This window comes from Macrobrachium nipponense, chromosome 41 (genome assembly GCF_015104395.2).
Source record: "Macrobrachium nipponense isolate FS-2020 chromosome 41, ASM1510439v2, whole genome shotgun sequence".
Taxonomy (NCBI): domain Eukaryota; kingdom Metazoa; phylum Arthropoda; class Malacostraca; order Decapoda; family Palaemonidae; genus Macrobrachium; species Macrobrachium nipponense.
This window is the reverse complement of record NC_061102.1, coordinates 25,421,038-25,442,971: the sequence shown is the minus strand read 5'-3', so window position 1 is coordinate 25,442,971 and position 21,934 is coordinate 25,421,038. Positions and strand designations below refer to the sequence as shown.

Here is a 21,934-nt window from a genome sequence, read left to right as displayed (position 1 = left end):
AATTTGTCGCTCCAGAATAGGATTGATGTGTCACAGTAGAAGTACAATGCAGTTTTTGTCCGATCACTACCTTAAGTATACAGAATTGTGTTTGAAAACAGTAAAAGCAATTCTTTAGGCTCTTTTGTTTAAATCCCGGGTTTTAATATTTTGGGGAGCGTGAAGGTACAAATTTTGTATAGGAGCGTACCTTTATATTGTAAAGGTATTTATTTTAAGTGACTTGTCATTTTATAGGGCTTTTGGACCCAGGCACAAAGGTCCCTCATACCGCTTGCGTTTCATGCTGGCTGAATCGAATTGGTTTTCTCCGCAAGGCTGCGCTTTGCTGCATACGTATGAAAACCTTGCTCCCTGAATGGAATCCAACTTCTGGTGGTAGTAAAATCCACCAAGGATTCCAGATTAGGTGAGAATGTTTTGGGTTTTGTATAAGAAACCTTTAGCTCGAATGGCTGAGCAGAATTTTGTCTAGCTGCACTACCCACCATCCTCATCTTAATGTGGGAATCAGCTAAATTTAACAATAGGTAAGATTCGTCTCAAATAATATAAATTTTTCATAGTGAAAATTTAAATTTCTTGTTTGGATACTTACCTACTGTTAAAGTAGATCCACCCAGCCTCCCCACAACTTAATGGGCTGTCAAGGAGAATTCTGACAAGCTAAAACATTTGAAATACACCTGGAGAACAGGTAAACTAGACTGTCATCTGGGCAGCCATTCGATTTTTTTTGTTTGAATGCCGACTCGCCTAATCGGTGGGGAGATATAGCTAAATTTAACAGTAGGTAAGTATCCAAATAATAAATTTTATTATGAAAATTTATATTATTTTGGGTTTGGATGGTTGGAATGAGATAATTACTACTTACTGAGTACTGAGTATATATGAAAACATTAATTGCAAAAAATTATGAATTATAGACAAACATAATATAAATGGATATTTTAACAATTTTCAATGAACTTCATAAATTTCTAGGTATAAGGAGGATAGGGATGTACTGGAACAAAAATATTCAGCTGGTGCTCTAGCACAAAAGTTTATGCTTGAAGAAAAGGAGGCTCTAGCTCAAGAGCTCGAAAATCAGGTAATTTAACAAAAAACATTTTTATTGTTTAGTTAGGGAGCTAAAATAATGTAATTTGTATCATGTATTCATTTTCTTGATACTAAAGGTTGGTAGGATGCATCTAGTTTCAAAAATGTTCATTCTTCACATGCAGAAAAAAATTTTCAGTCCTCACAATAGGATAAATGTAAGTTGGTTGGAAAATTTTCACAAGTCCTGTAGTTCTTCACAGGTTAACTTTATCACTTTTTTGTTTGTCAACCAGTTTTTCAACACCCCCAAGAGAGTCCCAGACTTGGAACATTTCAGGATTTCCTTTCATTTTTATTTTTTTATTTCTAGTTGCATAATTTTTATGGAACAATGTAATAATAGTAATGAAAATTTTCAGTTCAACCTTAACTCATATATTTATGAATAGCTTAGGAGCAGATATAGTTTTGTTAAGTTTCCGTCATACATATACACACACACACACACACACACACACACACACACACTGGTACCTCGAGATACGAAAGGCTCAACTTACGAAAAACTCGAGATATGAAAGCCAATGCGAAAAATTTAACGGCTCTTCATACAAAAAGTTTTCAAGATACGAAAGGTTTCTGAATGTCCGAGATTCACCCGGATAACAATTTTGAAACTCGCGCGGCGCGCCGCCATCTTAGTACTAGTAGACTCGCCACCATCCTCCTGCTCTCCCATTGGTTCCTGATGCTAGTCACTGCCATGAGATCCTTCTCTCCTATTGGACAGCATCCCTCCCATCATGCATCTTATACGTACGTGGTGGCATGCCTACCTCGGCCTCTTCGTACCAACATCTTTATCGTACGCACGCGGCATTTGTTCGGTCCAACGATTTCGTTTAGTAACGTAAATTCGTTAGTGATTTAGTTGCAGTACTATTATCGTGTTGTGCGGAAACTTTATTGTTTAACTTATATGTAAATTACGTACAAGATAACGTAGCCATGGGTCCCAAGAAAGTTGAAATTCACGGAAAGAAGCGCATGCTCTCTTTGGAGACAAAGATGGAGATCATCAAGAAGTATGAAGCTGGTATGCGATTGAGTGTGATCACAAAGGAATACAGCCATAATCCGTCGACAATAGGCACCATCCTTAAACAGAAGGATGCCATCAAAGCAGTACACCATCGAAGGGCATCACTATTTTGTCCAGCAAGAGGAGCCATGTGCACGACGAGATGGAAACTGACTGCTCCTCATCTGGATAAAAGACAAAGAAATCGCTGGCGATACGGTAACGGAGACAGTAATCGCCCACAAGGCCAGCGCTATTTTCGGTGATTTGATTGCGCAGGCGGAAGACGACGGAGGGGAAGGGACTTCAACGCAAACCCCAGAGTTCAAGGCTTCGCTTGGCTGGTTCGAGAAATTTCGTAAACGAACTGGCATCCATTCGTTGGTGCGTCATGGGGAGGCTGCCAGCTCGGACACGAAAGCGGGCGAAGCATTTAAGAAGACTTTCGACAAGATGATGACCAAGGAAGGCTACAGTTCTCAGCAAGTCTTCAATTGTGATGAGACTAGCCTTTTTTGGAAAAAAATGCCTTGTCGGACGTACATCACGGAGGAAGAGAAGAAGTTACCCGGGCATAAGCCTATGAAAGACAGGCTTACGCTCGAACTTTGTTCAAACGCCAGTGGGGATTGCAAGGTGAAGCCCTACTGGTGTATCGTTCCGAGACTCCTCGAGCCTTCAAGGCCCACAAAGTGCTGAAGGAGAAGCTTCCAGTGATGTGGAGGGTAATGCATAAGCCTGGGTAACGAGGCTTTTGTTCACGGAGTGGGTAAATCTGTGTTTCGGCCCGACAGTGAAGAAATTTTTGCAAGAGAAGCGCCTCCCCCTGAAATGTCTGCTGGTGTTGGACAATGTCCCTCCCCACCCTCCTGGCCTCGAGGAAGATATCCTAGCGAAGTATTCGTTCGTTAAGATTCTTTTTCTTCAGCCCAACACCACCCCTCTCCTCCAGCCCATGGACCAGCAGTGATAGTGAACTTTAAGAAGCTGTACACGAAACATCTTTTCAAGAGATGTTTCGACATCACCGATACCACAAACCTCACCTTGCGTCAATTTTGGAAGGAGCATTCGACATTTTCATTTGCATCCGACTCCATCGACCAAGCTTGGCAGGGGAGGTTTTCGAGGCGAACCTTGAATTCCTCATGGAGGAAACTCTGGCCTGATGCCGTATCCAGCCTGAGACTTCGAGGGATTCGACGTGGGTGAAGCTGGTGCTGCAGAGTCAGAAACAGTTGACGATCCCGAAACTGTTTTGGAACCAGATCTTGATGAGATCGTTGCAATCAGCAAGTCCATGGGGCTGATCGTCGATGAGGACGACATCAACGACCTTCTCAAGGAGCACCAAGACGAGCTTACGACGGATGACCTGAAGGAGTTGGAGGCCATGCAACATAACGTCGTTCAAGAGGAGTTCTCTAGCAGCGGCGAGGAAGAGGAGGAGGAGCCTATGACAACGGCAGAAATTAAGGATATTCTAGGCGCTTTTCATAAAGTACAATCATTTATTGAAAAAAGACACCCTGAAAAGGCTCACACAGGTCGTATGCTTGCGCAGTTCGATGATGTTTGCCTGAGTTGTTTCAGGAACATTGTGAAAAGTAGGCAGAAGCAACTTCCTTGGATCGTTATTTTTTAAAGAGGCCTTCAGCATTAGCAGGAGTAAGCAAAAAGGAAGAACCAAGTGATGAAAAACAGAAAGTTGAAAGTGGTGATGAAGTTGAAATTCTGAGAGAGCCTACGTAAAAGTAAAAAAAAAGTTAAAAATCAAAAAAGAAAAAAAGACTTTTGTAAGTTAACCCTTCCATGTCCAACTGACGTAATAGTACATAAAAATACTCTATCCCCTATATATCCAACTGACGTAGCAGTACGTAAAATTTACCTAAATTTTTCGTACGTGTGGTAGAGGCGTTTTTTTTTATTTTCGGACAAGTAGCGATTTCCATAGGCTAGATCATACCTTGGACCGTGTATCTCGGGTTTCAATACGCCAGCAAAGTAGTTTCTGTACTGCGCATGCACAAATCCCTGGCGTAGTAAAATTCTCACAATGAAATCAGCTGATTGCACCTACACTTCCCTCTCAGTGACCCCAAAGCCATTTTTCTTAACTCTCCCTTTATTCTTCAACTTTTCCTCTACAATTTCGTATATTTACAAAGTAATTTCTATGAAAAATAACCGAGATAGGGCTCTTCAAAAAATTGTTATTCTAGCAATAAATGTTGACAACGGTAAAAAAGTTTTTTTTTTTTTCTTTTATCAAATTATAACGTCAAAATGAAACTGTTGCCGTATCCAAAGCCATTTTTCTTGACCTTCCCTTTATTTTTCAACGTTTCCTCTACATTTTCGTATATTTACAAAGGAATTTCAATGAAAAATAACCGAGATAGGCCCTTAAAAAAAAAAAAAATATATATATATAAAAAGTAAAGATTTTTTTTTTTTTTTTTTTTTTTGTTAAATAACTCACATTTTTCGTAGTTAGAGGGCTGGGACTCTTATTCTGACTATTCCACCATAGAATACTAAGATTTAGGAAAAAAGGACAGCAAATGAACATGTTAGTATAAAATTGATATTTTTGCGGAATTTTCAAAATGATAATTTTCATACAATGAACTTACCTGTCAGATATATACATAGCTAAGACTCCGTCGTCCCCGACAGAAATTCAAATTTCGCGCCACTCGCTACCGGTAGGTCAGGTGATCTACCTGCCTGCCCTGGGCGGCAGGACTAGGAACCATTCCCGTTTTCTATCATATTTTCTCTGTCGCCGGTGGTATCAACATTGTTGTTACTACCTCTTGACTGGAATTCGCTTTTCAAGACTTTATTGATCATCATTTATTGGATTTCTTGGTGACGTACTGGATCGTTGTTTTGGCATTCGCTACTGTGGACTGGATTTGGACTTGCTTTTGATTTTTCTAATAGAATGTCTGATTCAAGTGTTAGTGTGAGAGTGTGTGTGAATGTAGGCTGCAAGGTGAGGATACCGAAGGCTTCGTTTGATCCTCACACTGTATGTCGTAAATGTAGGGGGTTTGACTGTTCTTTGGCTAACACCTGTATTGAGTGTGAAAAGTTGGATGCTAATGAATGGAAGACTCTAACTTCTTACTTGAGGAAGTTAGAGAGGGATAGGATTAGACGGGCTGCACGAAAAGAGTGTGAGTACAAGGCCTATTGAGCCTTTTTCTGAGTCTAACTCTCCTTTTGTTAATGAATATGATTCTCCCTATGTATCTGAATCCTCACAGGCTTTGCATTCGGATTCGGCTTCTGAAATCGCCAATCTGAAGGCTACTCTTCGTAAAATGAAGACAAAGATGGCGGCCATGCAAGGTAAGGCTAGTGATTGTGATTTACAAAGTGAAGTGAGTGTTCCCAGTGTTGTGGAGGGGGCGTCTGACCGTCCCTGCGATGCTCCCAGGCCTAGACCTCTTCCAAACTCACATACCCAGAGGAGTAGGAAAGTCGAAAGTCGTACGGAGGTTGTGGGGTAATCCCCAACGGTCAGGCGTCCCTTCAGCAGGTTCTGTTTCGTTACAGTCTGCTCAGGACCGCTCAAATAGAAGCGTCCTACGAGATTGTTTCTCGTCGTCTGGTTCTCCTTCACCTAAACCGGAGGGCTGGAAGGACTCGGATCTTTCTAGGCCACTGAAAAGGCATTGGAAAGAGCGCGCGTTCGACTCGAGCCCGGAACGCTTCTTGGAGGAAGCTCCTTCTTCTATCAAGAAGGCTAAGCTGGTTTCGACGCCTCCTAGAGCTGTATTTGAGGATTGCACTCCTTCGAGTTCTCCTGCTTCTTCTATTGAAGAGGACGCTGGGGTGGCTTCCAAGAGGATTTTGCTTGCAGTTCAAGAGCAGATTGTTTCCTCTTTGGTTGGAGTTCTTTCAAGGGATTCCCCCTCGCAAGAAGGACGCTAGACTTCCTATTAAGAAGTTCTCGTCTGCTTTCACCAGCCAAGACGTGAAGCGTCCGCCAGACATGGGACGTCTTCCAGACGCGAAGAGTCGTACAAACGTCAGGATCTATCCGAGCGAGTTGCTCTAGATCAGGATACGCTCAGGCCTGAGGCGCCAGCCAGGCGCGAGGCGCCAGTGAGGCGTGAGGATTCAGCCAAGCGCGAGGCGCCAGCCAAGCGCGAGGCGCCAGCCAGACGCGAGGAGTTGCGTGAGGCGCCAGACAAGCGCGAGACATCAGCCAGGCGCGGAAGATGCCAGACCAGGCTACACGCTCCAGCCAAGCGTGAAGCGCCAGCCAACGCGCGAGGCGCCAGACAACCGCGAGGCGCCAGACAAGCGCGAGGCGCCAGCCAAGCGCGAGGAGCTGTTCAGGCGCGAGAAGTCAAGCAGACGCGAGACTTCTTTTAGACGTGAGAGAGAGTCGGTTCTCTCTATGAGCCCCTCTCCTAGGTAGGAGTTTCGTCACCAGTAGAGAGAGAACGGGATGAAGATCCTCTCGTTTTTCGGGCCGATTCTCCACAAGGTGGAGAAGGAGATTCGGAAGAAGAGGGTGACGGTAGAGAAGGAGTCTCGAACTATAAAGTTCTGACTGACCTTCTTTTACGAGAATACGGAGATTCTTTAACTCCTGCCGCTCCTCCTTCGCCTCGTTCACTGTTTTCGAGTGCGATTGTGCCTAAGTCTTCGTCGGTCTTGAAGATGAGACCTACGATCTCTATGAAGAGAGCGCTTCAGTCCTTAGACAGATGGATGTTGTCTAAGAAGGATCCTCGGTAGGACCACCTTCTGTATGCCTCCAGCCATACTTTCTGGCAAGAGAGGTTTCTGGTACCGAACTGGGGAGAACATGGGCCTTTCTCTTCCAGCGGCTGCCGAAGCGGACTTTTCAACCTTGGTTGACTCGTCAAGGAGACATGCTCTGAATGGAGCTCGCGTGTCTTGGGCGATTTCGGAGACGGATCATCTCCTCAAGGGACTCTTCCATATTTTGGAAGTGTTTAATTTCCTAGACTGGTCCCTTGGGGTGATGTCTAAGAAAGCTCATGACTCGGATGGTCTTGACCCCGAAGTCATTCTGAGTATTCTTGCTTGTATTGACAAGGCGGTACAAGACGGATCGGGAGAAATCTCCTCTCTTTTCGGAGCAGTACTCCTTAAGAAGAGGAGTATTTTTTTTTTTAGTTCATTCCTAACCAAGGCGGTTTCTCCCTCACAGAGAGCAGCCCTGGTTTTCGCTCCCATGTCTGACTTCCTGTTTCCTTCTCAGTTAGTGAAGGACATTTCTCGATCACTGACTGAGAAGGCGACTCAGGATCTTCACCTGCAAACTGCAAGGAAGAAGAGACCTCTTGTTTCTGTTGACAAGAAAGGACCGACTCTACGGTTCAGCCCTTTCGAGGAGGGCCTCTCTCCAGAGCTACCTCTAAGAGAAGAGGTCTTGAGAGGAGAGGTAAGGCTCCTTCCCGTCCCTTTAAGAAAGAGAAGTGAGACAGACAGCCTCCAAACCAAAACACCAGTGGGGGCCAGGCTTCTCGAATTTGCAGGACGCCTGGTCACTCATAAACTCAGACGCCTCTTCCATGTCCATAATCAGGAAGGGATATCTTATCCCCTTCCAAGACAGTCCTCCACTAATGACCATTCCGCGGGAACTGTCAGCCAGATACAGGGACCCTGTACTGAGGGATACTCTTCGTCTGATGGTGAATCAAATGTGGGACAAAAGAGCTATAGAACTGGTTCTAGAGCAAAACTCTCCGGGGTTTTACAATCGGCTTTTCCTGGTTGCGAAAGCCTCGGGGGGCTGGAGACCAGTTCTAGATGTCAGCGCTCTGAACAAGTTTGTTCGAAAGGAGAAGTTCTCTATGGAGACTTCGGCCTCAGTCCTTGCGGCGTTACGTCAAGGAGATTGGATGGTGTCGCTGGATCTCCAGGACGCCTATTTTCATGTCCCGATTCACCCTTCGTCGAAGAAGTACCTCCGTTTCATGACGGGGGGAAGGATCTTTCAGTTCAGGGCCCTGTGTTTCGGCCTATCCACAGCTCCTCAGGTCCTTCCACAAGCCTGATGAAGAATGTGGCGAGTTTCTTCACCTCAAAGGCGTCAACATCTCTCTATATTTAGACGATTGGCTCATCGGGCCAGAACAGAGAGACAGTGTTTGGAGGACCTTTCTTTGACCCTAGACCTGATAAAGGCGTTGGGACTACTCGTGAACCTCGAGAAGTCACAGCTGATTCCCAGACAGAACTTGGTCTATCTGGGGATTCAGATGGATTCTCGGGGTTTTCGAGTATTTCCTTCGCAAGAGAGAATCGTGAGAGGCTTGGAAAAAGTCTCTCTCTTCTTAGGGAAAGAACGAACTTCGGCGAGGGAATGGTTAAGCCTACTAGGCACCCTTTCCTCGCTCGAACAGTTCTTTCCTCTAGGAAGACTACATCTTCGCCCTCTTCAGTTTTTCCTAAGGAGATCTTGGAACTGGAAGACGGGACTTCTCTCCGACAGTTTTCTCCTTCCAATGGAGATGAAACCACACCTGCAATGGTGGTTGTCCCCTCTAAAAGAGAACAAGGGAATTTCTCTGGAAGTTCCGAACCCAAGCCGAGTGTTGTATTCCGACGCATCGGAGAAGGGTTGGGGAGCAACACTAGGACCGAGAGAAGTGTCAGGCACCTGGAAGGCAGCACAGGTGTCCTGGCACATAAATTGCAAAGAACTTCTAGCAGTTCACTTAGCGCTAAAGTTCTTCGAACCCTTTGTGACGAACAGTGTGGTCCAAGTGAATGTGGACAACACTACAGCCCTGTCCTACATTCGGAAGCAAGGAGGAACACACTCAGTGTCGCTTTACGAGATAGCAAGAGATCTGCTAATTTGGGCCTCACAAAGAAACATCGCCCTCCTGACAAGATTTGTTCAGGGGACGAGAAACATCAGGGCGGACAGACTGAGCAGGAGAAGCCAGGTCCTTCACACAGAATGGACTCTTCATTCAGAGGTGTGTCAGAGTCTTTGGGATCTTTGGGGCACTCCTCACGTAGATCTGTTCGCCACATTCCTTTCCAAAAGGCTGGAAGTCTTTTGTTCAGTGGTGGAAGACCCAAGAGCTCTCGTGGTCGACGCCTTCCTGCTGGACTGGTCTCATGTGGACGTGTACGCTTTCCCCCTTTCAAAATCCTGGGACAAGTGTTGAGAAAGTTCGTAGCGTCCAACGGGACAAGGATGACCCTGATAGCCCCGTTTTGGCCAGCACAAGATTGTTTGCAGAGGTGCTGGAGTGGACAGTAGACTTCCCAAGATCCCTTCCAAAAAGGATGGATCTTCTCAGACAGCCACACTTCGAGAGGTTTCATCAAAACCTCCCCGCTCTCGCTCTGACTGCCTTTCGACTATCGAAAGACTTGTCAGAGCGAGGGGGTTTTCTCGCGAAGCTGCAAGCGCTATCGCTAGAGCCCGCAGAGCTTCCACTAGACGAGTCTATCAGTCGAAGTGGGAGGTATTCAGAAGGTGGTGTAAGTCTAAGAAGTTGTCCTCCTCCAGTACCTCTATAACCGAAATCGCCGATTTCCTTTTGTTCTTGAGAGAGGTCTCTCATTTGTCTGTATCGACAATCAAAGGATACAGGAGCATGCTGTCGGCAGTATTTAGAAACATTTAGATGGCCTAGACATTGCTGAGAATAAAGATCTGCACGACTTGATTAGATCGTTTGAAACGACAAAATTGAAGGAACTAACTCCACCCAGCTGGAACCTGGACGTAGTTCTCAAGTTCCTTTCGTCTGACAGATTTGAGCCTCCCCACGTAGCTTCGTTCAGGGATATAACAAGAAAATGCTTGTTTCTCCTATCTTTGGCGACAGCCAAAAGAGTGGGCGAACTTTATGCCCTAGAAGATGAAGTCGGCTTTAACAAAGACTCGGCCTTTTGCTCGTTTAGAAACTCTTTTTCTAGCGAAAGAATGAAAATCCATCGAATCCCTGGCCCAAGAGATTCGAGATCAAAGGCTTATCGAGTCTAGTAGGGAGAGAAACAGAGAGGTCTCTTTGCCCGGTAAGAGCCTTGAAGTTCTTCTTACAAAGAAAGAAACAAATGGGAGGCTCTAGACAAAGTCTTTGGTGTTCGATTAAGGACCCCACACAAGAATCATGTCTAAGAACGCATTAGCTTTCTTCATTAGGAGCGTCATTACGGATGCTCACAAGTTCTGCCCTGACGACTCTTTTCCGCTTTTAAGAGTAAAAGCCCATGAAGTTAGAGCAGTGGCGACGTCTCTCTCTTTTAAGAAGAATATGTCATTAAAGAAAATCATTGACACGACATATTGGAGGTGCAATTCAGTTTTTGCATCTCACTATCTTAAAGACGTTCGCGTGACCTACGAGAAATGTTTTTCTCTGGGACCTTTTGTATCGGCGGATACAATACTGGGTACGGGAGCAAACACCAATCCTTAAATTTGTACATACCTTCTACTAGATATGTTCTAGATTCCTGCTGACAAAGAGGGCTTGGTGCTGCACTGGCGGCCAGTCACTGTTGTTCAGTAAGGAACTCTTGTGATATCTTTTAGGGGAGTATTAACATTTTTTTTGAGAATTTTTTATAAAAGTGTTTTTCGTTTCGAGTTATGGGTTGTTTGTTATGAGTTCGGGGATAACTCAGAGCAATTCTATATACTAACATGGTGGTTAGGATCAGGTGGTCGGGATTGGTTATGCTCCTTCACAAGGTGTGTTGTCATAGAAGTGGTCCAGTACCCATTGACAAAGTCCTTTTAGGCTCTGCCGAGTAAGCGGTTCTTATACCCATCGACAGACCCACAAGAACTCTAGCCATAGATCTAATATCTCGCTAAAGTCTTGAGGTGATGCAGACTACCGGGCTACAGCCACGAAGTCTACCACCTATCAGGTAGGAACCAAGGTTTTTTCTTTTATACCTACAACATATGTTGTTTACCTGTCTATTCCATATTAGCTGTCTCTGACCCTCCACCAAAGGGTGCCAATCAGCTATGTATATATCTGACAGGTAAGTTCATTGTATGAAAATGATATTGTTATAATACAATAAAGTTTCATACATACTTACCTGGCAGATATATACGATTAATGGCCCACCCAGCCTCCCCGCAGGAGACAGGTGGAAGAGAGAAAATATGATAGAAAACGGGAATGGTTCCTAGTCCTGCCACCCAGGGCAGGCAGGTAGATCACCTGACCTACCGGTAGCGAGTGGCGCGAAATTTGAATTTCTGTCGGGGACGACGGAGTCTTAGCTATGTATATATCTGCCAGGTAAGTATGTATGAAACTTTATTGTATTATAACAATATCATTTTTTCGCGCTGTCGAGCGCTCCCAGACACCTCAGATATCTGGGGACACAGTACTCAAAACTAAGCGGATATGAGAGAGTTAAGTGTTACAGTTTTGTTAATGTGTTTCTTTGTTTAATTTTAGTTTTTATAGTTCTCCTTAAATTTTTTATGTTTTCGTAAAGTTAAGTGTACGTACGTACGTACGTTATCTGCTGTTTGTCCTCCTCCTCCTCTGCCGCCACTTTCGGAGATAGCCTCACTCGAAAGGTAAGCTTCCACATTTTACGTTACAGTAATAATATTTCTTGTACACTAATATACACTTTATTTACAGGTTTTGCATTTTTATTCTTAATTTAGGTATTGAATGGTCCAAATTGTTGTAGTATTTCATTGTTTATAGGTCACTTTAGCCCTCTTACACCGACTGGACATATTTTACGTCGACATTTTTTGTCTCCCGTGTGCCGACTGGACGTATTTTACGTCGACTTACAAAAGTTTTTTTTAAAATTCGCGGAAAAATACTTATAGGCCTACCAGCCTAAAACTTTTGAATCACGCACCTTGGGGGATGCTGGGAGTTCACGGATCAAGGTGTTGTTTTGTTTACAATCGTTACGCAGGCGCGCAAGCGCGAAAGCGCAAATTTCTTTCTTGAAGCACTAAAAAGTATCTGTGACACATCTCGGAAATTATTTCGTCACTTTGACAAAATTTTTGTACCATGTAAATTAGCCGTTACATGAAGTATTATATGTGAAAATGTGCGCATTTTTATGTAGAATACAACAATAAAATACTCATGATTGTAGCTTTTATCAGTTTTGAGATATTTTCATATAAATAACGATAATTGCCAAAATTTCAACCTTCGGTCAACTTTGACTCTACCGAAATGGTCGAAAAACGCAATTGTAAACTAAAACTCTTATATTTTAGTAATATTCAATCATTTACCTTCATTTTGCGACTAATTTTTATGTCCGCGCGGTAACTCTTCCGAAAAAAATCATACATGCGATTGTGGTAAAGTTTGCACCATTTTAAAATTAGCCGTTATATAAAGTTTATATATGGAAATGTGCGCAATTTCATGCACAATACAACTAAAAACAAAAACAACCCATGGTTGTAGCTTTTATCAGTTTTGAGATATTTTCATATAAATAATGATAATTGCCAAAATTTCAACCTTCGGTCAACTTTGACTCTTCCGAAATGGTCGAAAAACGCAATTGTAAGCTAAAACGCTTATATTCTAGTAATATTCAAGCATTTACCTTCATTTTGCAACAAATTGGAAGTATCTAGCACAATATTTTGATTTATGGTGAATTTATGAAAAAAATAACATTTTCTTTACGTCCGCGCGGTAAACTCTTCCGAAAAAATCATATGTTCGATTGTGGTAATGTTTACACCATTTTAAATTAGCCGTTACATATAGTTTTATATATGAAAATGTGCGCAATTTTATGTAGAATACAACAAAAAATAATTGAAGGTTGTAGCTTTTCTCATTTTGAAATATTTGCATATAAATCACAATAAATAGAAGAAAAACCATGTTCGGTCAACTTTGACTCTACCGAAATGGTAAAAAAACGCAATTGTAAGCTAAAACTCTTACAGTCTAGTAATATTCAGTCATTTATCTTCATCTTGAAACAAATTCAAAGTCTCTAGCAAAATATTTGATTTATGGTGAATTTAAAAAAAAAATGCGTACGTACCATTCTCGGAATATTTGCTCCGTTTCATATTAGGCATTTCATAGAGTTTTATATATGAAAATGTGCGCAATTTTCATTTAGAATAAAACGAAAAATATTTGAATGTTGTAGCTTTTCTTATTTTGAAATAATTGCATATAAAAACTATATATATAAAAAAATTCGACATTCGGTCAACTTTAACTCGTCAGATATGGTCGAAAACTGCAATTGTAAGCTAATACTCTTACAGTAGAAAAATAGTAATATTCAATCATTTCTCTTCATTTTGAAAGAAATTGGAAGTCTAGGACTATATTTAGATTTATGGTGAAGTTTTTGAAAAAATATGTTTACGTCCAGCGTGTTACCGGAATTCATGCATTATTTTGTGATAATATTTTCTCTGTGTGCTTTTATCGTTTTACAATGTGTTATATACCAAAAATGATTGCAATGTAGTGTAAATTACAACGAAAAAAAAGTAACTTGTTACCTTTAAAACCGTTTTGCGCACAGCGTTATTTGAATACAATTATATATATGAATTTCGTTTTTGCACTATCATATATCGCATTATTTATATACGATAATGATAATTTTTTTCATTTCTGATGGTTGCATACTAAACTTCAGGCAATGACAAAAAAAGGAGCCAAAAATGAACTCTTAATCTTGAAAACTAAGCATGCTGTGATTTTTTGAAAAAAATATTTTTTCCGCTTCCGCGCTCACTCTGAAACACCTCCGGCACACGGGAGACAATTTTTTTTTACCGATTCGGCGTATGAGGGTTAGCTTTATTATGAAAATTACTGGGGTGTTTTTGGAGGGCTTGAAATGGATTAGCCATTTTACATGTAAAATGTGGTCCAAGATAAGAAAAACTCATGATACGAAAGGCGCCTCGGAACGGATTAATTTCGTATCTCGAGGTACTACTGTATGGTGTGTGTGTAATAAATATATATATATCTATATATATATATTTATATATAAGATATATATATATATATATATAGATATATTTATTTATATATTTTAGTTATACTTATATATATAAACATATATATATACACAGGCAGTCCCCGGGTTACGACGGTCTCGGCTTACGACGCTTTTCAATTATATTCATCAGACATTATTTCCAGGGTTACGATGCATGTTCCAGGGTTACGACGCCTTCAATGCTCATCTGGCAGATGAAATATGACACCAAAAATGCAGAATAATCAATATTTTGATGGTTTTTTTTTTTAATGAAAAATGCCATAAGAATGCAGTTTACATAGTTTTCAATGCACCCAAAGCATATAGTATATATATATATATATATATATATATATATATATATATATATATATATATATATGTGTGTGGTATATTTAGTATATATATATATATATATATATATATATATATATATATATATATATATATATATATATATATATACATACAGGCAGTCCCCGGGTTTACTAGGGGGTTATCCGTTCTTGAGACGTATCGTAAGCCGAAAATCGTCGTAAGCCATAACATTGTCAAAAATCCTAAGAAAACATTACTTTTAATGCTTTGGGTGCATTGAAAACTATGTAAACTGCATTCTTAGGGCATTTTTCAAAAAAAAAATTCAAATATTGATTATTCTGCATTTTTGGTGTCATATTTCTTCTGCCAGATTAGCGTTGTAGGCGTCGTAACCCTGGAAATAAGTCTGATGAATATAATTGAAAAGCGTCGTAACTTCGGAACGGCATAAGCAGAGACCGTCGTAACCCGGGGATTGCCTGTGTATATATATATATATGTATATTCATACATACATATATATGTGTGTATATGTATATGTATACTATATATTTTTTTCCATTTATCAAACATAAGTTTTTGAAAAATTCATTATCATTGTAATTGTTTTATGAATTTCACTGCAATATATTAGTGTTTGCTAAATTCACAATGAGCTGGTATCTGTTTGTTTTTCGTTACACGCTGATGAACAGTCATGTTTTACTAATAGAATTTGGTACCTTTCATTTAATATGAGATAAGTAAGTGTCAAGTGTGGGCTTATTTGTGTGGTCAATGAGCACACCAGTTAACTACATCAGGTTCATATTTATCCGTAAAATTTTGTTTGTAAATTTAATTAATTTTTTGTTCAAGTATATTTTAGCACTGTGTTGTGTAGAATGGATGTTTCTTGCAGAATACTTGATGTAATGACTTCACTAATAATCGCTCTCTGAATTTGTTTATAACATAGGTCCTAGTGTATACATACTGCATTTGATGATTATTGGAAACATATTTTTGTAGGTCAGGGCACTGCAGACTCAGTTAGACAACCAGCAACACACCCTGGAGGAAAGACTGAAAAAAGAGGAGGAGGAAAGACGCAAGATCAGTCAAGAGAAGGTTAGCCTGAATAGATTCAATCTTCATTACATTTTCAAACATCAGAATGATATCAGATGATATGAAGCTTTTAATAAACATAAAGGAATGCCTTATTCAACTGGCAGGGTGTAACTGCCAATTGAATCCTACATTACCTAACACTCAGACCAGTGCCTCTGTGATAGGTCATTATCCTCTTGCCTCCCTTTTTAAACTCTACCTAGAAAAATTGCCCACTTGATATTCTTAATTTTAATGTAAACATAAAGGAGGAACATAGTTCAGGTGTTTTTATTTTTAACTTTTACCAATAATACAATTTGTAGATAAAATTTTGTGAATTTTTCTGTTTTAATTAGTCAGAAAACTTGAGATATGACTAACTGCCTTTGGACACCCAAAGTACTGTATGTATTTGCCTGCCTGATTTTATGCTACCAGTAAAGTTCTTTATGCCTACACCCAAGCAAGATGTTTTGCAGGTTTTACTGTACCATTAAATGTGCAGAGCAATATGTCTTGGGATTATTCAAACACAGGTATTAGAAGAAAAAAATCCTGCTCAAAGTGCTATGGTTTGAGGACACTTGGTGGTCACTAGTCGCAACCACATACTACACCCATGGTCACTCTTTTAGCTGTCACACACAAACAACTTGAGTAATCTTATTTCTGAAAAGTTCAGTGATCAGCCCAATATATTCTCTATAAAATTATAGAAAGAATCTCATGTATAGCAATTAAATAATAAAATTATAGATAGGTATATTTTTAAGAATACTATAAAATTGGCAATATTCAGTATTCATGCCAATTTTTGTAATTGAAATACTGTTCCCAGGTATTTTACTTACTTGGAATCTCCCTCGGAACCTATGACAACAGACAGCAGATCTGGGAACCATTCTGCCTGAGGCCACAGAGGGGCTACCAAAGTCATCCTGAGACCCTGTGAACTCATTAGCCTGTTCAGAACTTGACGGATCAAACAAAACCAAGGGAAGGCATACACCTCCAGGTTGTCCCAAAACCAAGGGAAGGCATACACCTCCAGGTTGTCCCAGGGATGTTGGAATGCGTCCTCTGCCAATGCTAAAGGAACTGGGACAATTGAACAGAATATCTCCAGCTTCCTGTTGAAGCGCGTCGCAAAAAGGTCCAAAATGGGTTTACCCAAAACCTGGAAAAGCTTGTCTGCTACCACTTGATGAAGGTACCACTCTGCCACTCTGTGCCTAGGATCTGATCCCGACGACTGAGTGTCTGCAACCACATTCCGATTGCCTGGGATATATCTGGCTGAGAGCTCTACCTAATTGCTGACCGCCCACTGGTGAACCTCGATGGTCAAGGCGTGAAGTTGATGAGAAACCAGGCCTCCCTGTCTGTTCACATAGGCTACCACCGTGGTGTTGTCTGACATGAGAACCACAGAATGACCTACCTTCTCTCGAAACTCCTTCAGACCCAGGAATGCTGCCTTCAACTCCAAGACATTGATATGTTGCTGCTTGTCCTCCAAAAGCCTGAAGCGATGAGGCCGCCCAACCTGCGAGGGAGGCGTCCGAGAACAGAAAGAAGTCCGGTGGAAGAGAACGCAGAGGGACACCCTATGAAAGATTCTGGTCGTCCAACCACCAACGAAGATCCTCTCTCACTTCCAGAGACAGAGGAACCATTAACAGGGGTGAATCCCCCACCGGAGACCAGAATCCTCCCAGTCTCCATTGCAGAGACCGAAGATGAAGACGCCCATGAGGGGCCAGCTTCTCCAGGGATGACAACACTCCCAGAAGAACCTGCCACTGATGAGCTGACTGATGTGGTTCCGACAGGAAGTTGCGCGCCACCACCTGCAACTTCTCCAATCCCTGATCTGACGGGAAAACTTTTGCCACTGTTGTGTCGATGACCATGCCCAGGTAGTGAACCCTATGGCTGGGTACGAGGTTCGACTTTTCCTGGTTGACTACGATGCCCAGTTCCAGACAAAATCAAAGTAGACGATCCCTGTCCTGCTGCAGCTTTTCCCTGGAAACTGCTAAGACCAACTAATCGTCGAGGTACCTCAGCAAACGGATTCCCCGAGCTTGGGCCCAACTTGACACGAGAGAGAAGACCCTTGTGAACACTTGAGGGGCTGTTGTCAGCCAGAAGCATAGGACTTTGAACTCAAAGACCTTGTCCCCAAGAGAGAAGCAAAGGAACTTCCTGGATGTTGGATGAACTGGGATTTGGAAGTATGCGTCCCTTAAGTCTGTCGTCAGCATGAAGTCGCCTACCCTCACGGCTGCCAACACTGAACGCGGGGTCTCCATCTTGAACCGTATCTTCCTGATGAAGTGATTCAAGGTGGATAAGTCGATCACAGGTCTCCATCCTCCCAATGCCTTGAGCACCAAGAAGATGTGACTGTAAAACTCCGGAGACGGATGCACCACTTCCTCTATCGCATCCTTGTCCAGCATCTTCTGCACTTCCTCCCGAAGAGCCAAGAACTTCAGAGAATCTGGAGGATATGCCTTCCTGAGCTGCGGTTTGTCTGACAGAGGAGGAGAGAAATTGAATGCCAGTAGGTACCCCACCTGAAGGTTATCTACCACCCACTTCTCTGCCCCATAACTCTGCCACTTGGCCTAATGGCCTGTCAGGTCCCCCCCTGAGGCACAGGAGAGGGAGAGGCGCCTAACCTACCAATGGCCATCTTTACCTCTGCCCCTTGGCCCCCTTCTTGGCCTACAGGAACGAGAGCAAAAGGGACATTGATCCTCTGACCTAGGCTGAGTCGAACCGGAAGGCCCTGCCAAACTTGAATTCCTCGAAGGACTACCAGATGACAATTTTCTTGGTTGCTACTGGACAGGGGGAGGAGGAGGAGCCGGACATCTCTGAGGATGAGACTGCGACTTAGACATGGCCTGGTGCACCAGTTTGTCTTTGGTGTCAGCCCAACGCTGGCCTATCACATTCTAATCAGCAGAAGGTTAGCCCATAAATTAACACCGAGTAAGCCACATACAAAAATGCCTTGCCTCTGGACTGGAACAGGGATGCGCTCACCAACCTTTCTGGGGACTTGTCAGAAGCTATCTTGGCAATGACCACAGACCAGAAGTCCAGCCAAGAAACCGTGTGCAACATGGAGGCTGCTGTAGATTCCAATGCTGAAGCATCCTGCGGAGACAAAGACGGAGCCACCGACCTCACCTGCTCCAAAGTCAATCTGGCTTCAGGTGAATGACATCTGGGTTAAGATGGCGCGACATTAAAAAAGTAGAGTTCGTAGCATAGTTCTTCCTATACCCCGTGAGAGGCGGGAGTAGTGTCTAGGCAGAGCCCCTAGAGCGAAGCGAACCATCCTGGTCCGAAACAGAGGCGTTAACCTTATGCAAGACCGACTGGACGTGCCCTGACTAGGGAGGCTGAAGAGATGATTTGGGATTCTGCATAGCTCCCATAAAGGCTTCCAAGCAAGAAGAAATGAAGACGACCGAGCCTGAGACCTACTTTCCAAATTGTTGAACCCACGAATGAGATCAACAACTTCTGAAAAAGAAGACAAAAACTCTTGCGTGTCTCCCTCCTCTAGCTCCGGCAACAGAGACCGACGACGAGAAGGATGTGTAGGCTCCTCTAAGGCACCTTCTTCATTAAAATTAACCGAAAGATCAGCAGCCAAACAGCCCGAAACACCAACTAACCTGTCTGGGCTGGGTCCACGTGTCGGCTCTTGAGACGAACCCACTATAACACTAGGAACATCACTACGTTCTCCTCCAACAGATGATTCATTAACATGTCTGTGAATGGTGACGGCCGTGGCAGACTTACGAACGTGAGTTGGAGAGGAATCCCGAACACTCAAGATCGAAGGAGAATTCTCGAGAATTGAACTCTTAGAAGCATCGGTGAGAGGGGCAGGCAAACACTCCTGCTGCAGCAACTTCGCGCTCACCACCTTCGACCTCTTGACAGGCACCTTGAGATGCTTACAGCGACGAATAGGCCTTGGAGAAGAAGGAGCGCTTGCATCATGTGCACAGACATGATGCACGGGCAGGGGAGGTTGCAATATGCTTGTGATGTGCATGGATGGGGGAGGTTGCAACACCCCCATGATTCGATGCAGAGGACAAAGCAGCCGCTGCAGATTGCACAAGGGAAGATACACTAACACTCTGAAACACCAAAATTTGAGAACACATCCGCGATGTTTCTCCCTTGTAGGCGAAGAAAGAGCAAAGTCCTTAGCCTTTCAACGATTGATACACCAACGTGGCGTAGTGGCAGAAGAGGGAGAGGAAGACAGTACTGATTCCTTAAGCGATCTCTTCGCAGGAGGCAGGGACGAAGTAACGTATTTCCTTCCAATCCTCCCAACCGACAAGGCAGCCCACTTATCATCCAAAACAGAGTCCAACCTCTTTTAAGCACTACCTGGCATATAACCTCAGACTGATCTGCAAGAGAAGGCTCTGATGACATGGAAGGGAGAGATAGCGAACTGGGCAGCAGAGATGACGTCATGACTGAGAGAGGCAGTACAGAGGAGATGACTGGGAATAACGTCACAAGAGGTGATGACATTATGGCTTTCCCTCAGTGTGAAGGGGAATCAGACGCCACTGGAGGAGGAATACACAACGATGGATCCCGTGACGTCCTCAACGGGGCTGACACCACAGCCTCCCTCCGACTCAAAGAAGCGGCAACAGTCACTGGTGGAGTAGTACAAGATGGCTGACCTCGGCTACCCACGAAAACAAGGCCAGGAGGAAGGGGGATGTCCTTGCTAGCCTGAGGAGGGGCGGGGGTAGCGAGCCTCCAAAAAGTGCGCAAGCAACCCTTCCAAGGACGGGGTACCCCCTAGCCCGAGCGTCTTCCAAATTGCTGCCATCTTAGATGCCTCCAACTCTGGAAGAAATGAGAATGATGAAAAAGCCTCCCCCTTCCCGGGAATTAAGTTAACTCCTGAAGAAGAAGGGGCGACATTACAAACATCAGCCTTGTGGCCTCCAGATACTTCCAGCGACGAATCAAGGGAAGAAAAGGAAGGAGACACAGGAACAACGCTACTATGGGGGGTGAATACTGCAGGAGACGAAGCATCGGGAAGAGGCAAAAAACCCTTCCCATGAAGGAAGAGTAGAAACCCTCCAATGTTCTCTTGCTATAAAACGACTTTCACTGCTCTAGGCCATGGCCGGCATTCCGTGTAAGGATTCAATATAGTACAAAAATTAGAATGGCACCTACTGCACGTGATGTGCGGGTCAGTCGATGCCGAAGCCGAAAAACGAAAACACAGAAAACCTAGAATTCCGGGGCACACACGTTGACGAGGCCGAGAAGGAGCAGAAGAATCCATATCAGCCAAACACACACACACTAAACACAGCGAAACGGGCCATGAATCAGGTAAAGACCAAGAGAGGTTAACACGATTCTCGCCTAGGCAGTCAAAGAAAAGACTGACGCGTTGTCGTAGGGGAATGGTCTTTGACCATTCTTCACCCGATCTACGCATGCGTTGCCAGATATCACAAGATTCCTTGCTTTCATCTGGTTTTTAACCAGATCCAGCTAGGCGCTAGAAATTATCCTATTCTTAAGACCTCAGGTTTGTAGCTATGAAAATTTCATATGATATTTTATTTTATGCATTTAACTTACCTGTCAGATATATACTTAGCTATAGACTCCGTCGTCCCCGATAGAAATTCGAATTTCGCGGCACACGCTACAGGTAGGTCAGGTGATCTACCGCCCCGCCGCTGGGTGGCGGGAATAGGAACCATTCCCGTTTTCTAAGAGATTTTCTCTATCGTTTGGAATGTAAACATACGTTTGCAGTTCCTCCTGATTTGGATTTTCGTGTTTCATCGCCATCGATCTTCTGGGCTATCTTTTGCAGGGAAGTACTGGGTCTTTGGTTCGGCATACGTTTATTAACTGTTTTAACGAATTTGGCTTCGAAAATTTCGAAGAATACATTACGTGTAACTACCGAAGTTTTCGGTAGACACTTACATAGTTTGCAAGAAGGGAAATATTAATATTTATTCATTAATGGGTAATAAAATTTAAAATCGACTGAGGCTAACTTCCTTATCGAGGAAGTCAGAAAAACATAGAACTAGTTACGCTTCCTTTAGAAGTTTTATAGCTCTCGTACTAACGAGCAGTTAGAGCATTAACAGTACTAGTAGTGTTGTATCCTCATCACTTCTTACTTTACAGAACTACAAATTCATATTGCAATTTGAAGATAAAGGAATATAGCTCCAAAAGCGAGCTATTAGAAGTAAAGAAGTGAATTAGTGTTTCCCCATTGCAATGGAGGGTGCGTCTGATCGGCTTCATCTCGCTCCCAGG

General features: G+C 43.0%; 1 protein-coding gene across 7 annotated transcripts in view; it reads left to right on the top strand.

The window, feature by feature from the left end:
• Positions 1-987: 987 nt before the first annotated feature.
• LOC135212618 (tigger transposable element-derived protein 1-like) overlaps positions 988-21,934 on the top strand; it is a gene marked incomplete at its 5' end in the record, with an annotated part of 202,256 nt that continues 181,309 nt past the window's right edge. For all 7 annotated transcript variants that reach the window (XM_064246201.1, XM_064246200.1, XM_064246205.1 and 4 more), the window contains 2 exon segments: positions 988-1,096; positions 15,479-15,577. In XM_064246201.1, coding sequence (XP_064102271.1) covers positions 988-1,096; positions 15,479-15,577 — 208 coding nt within the window.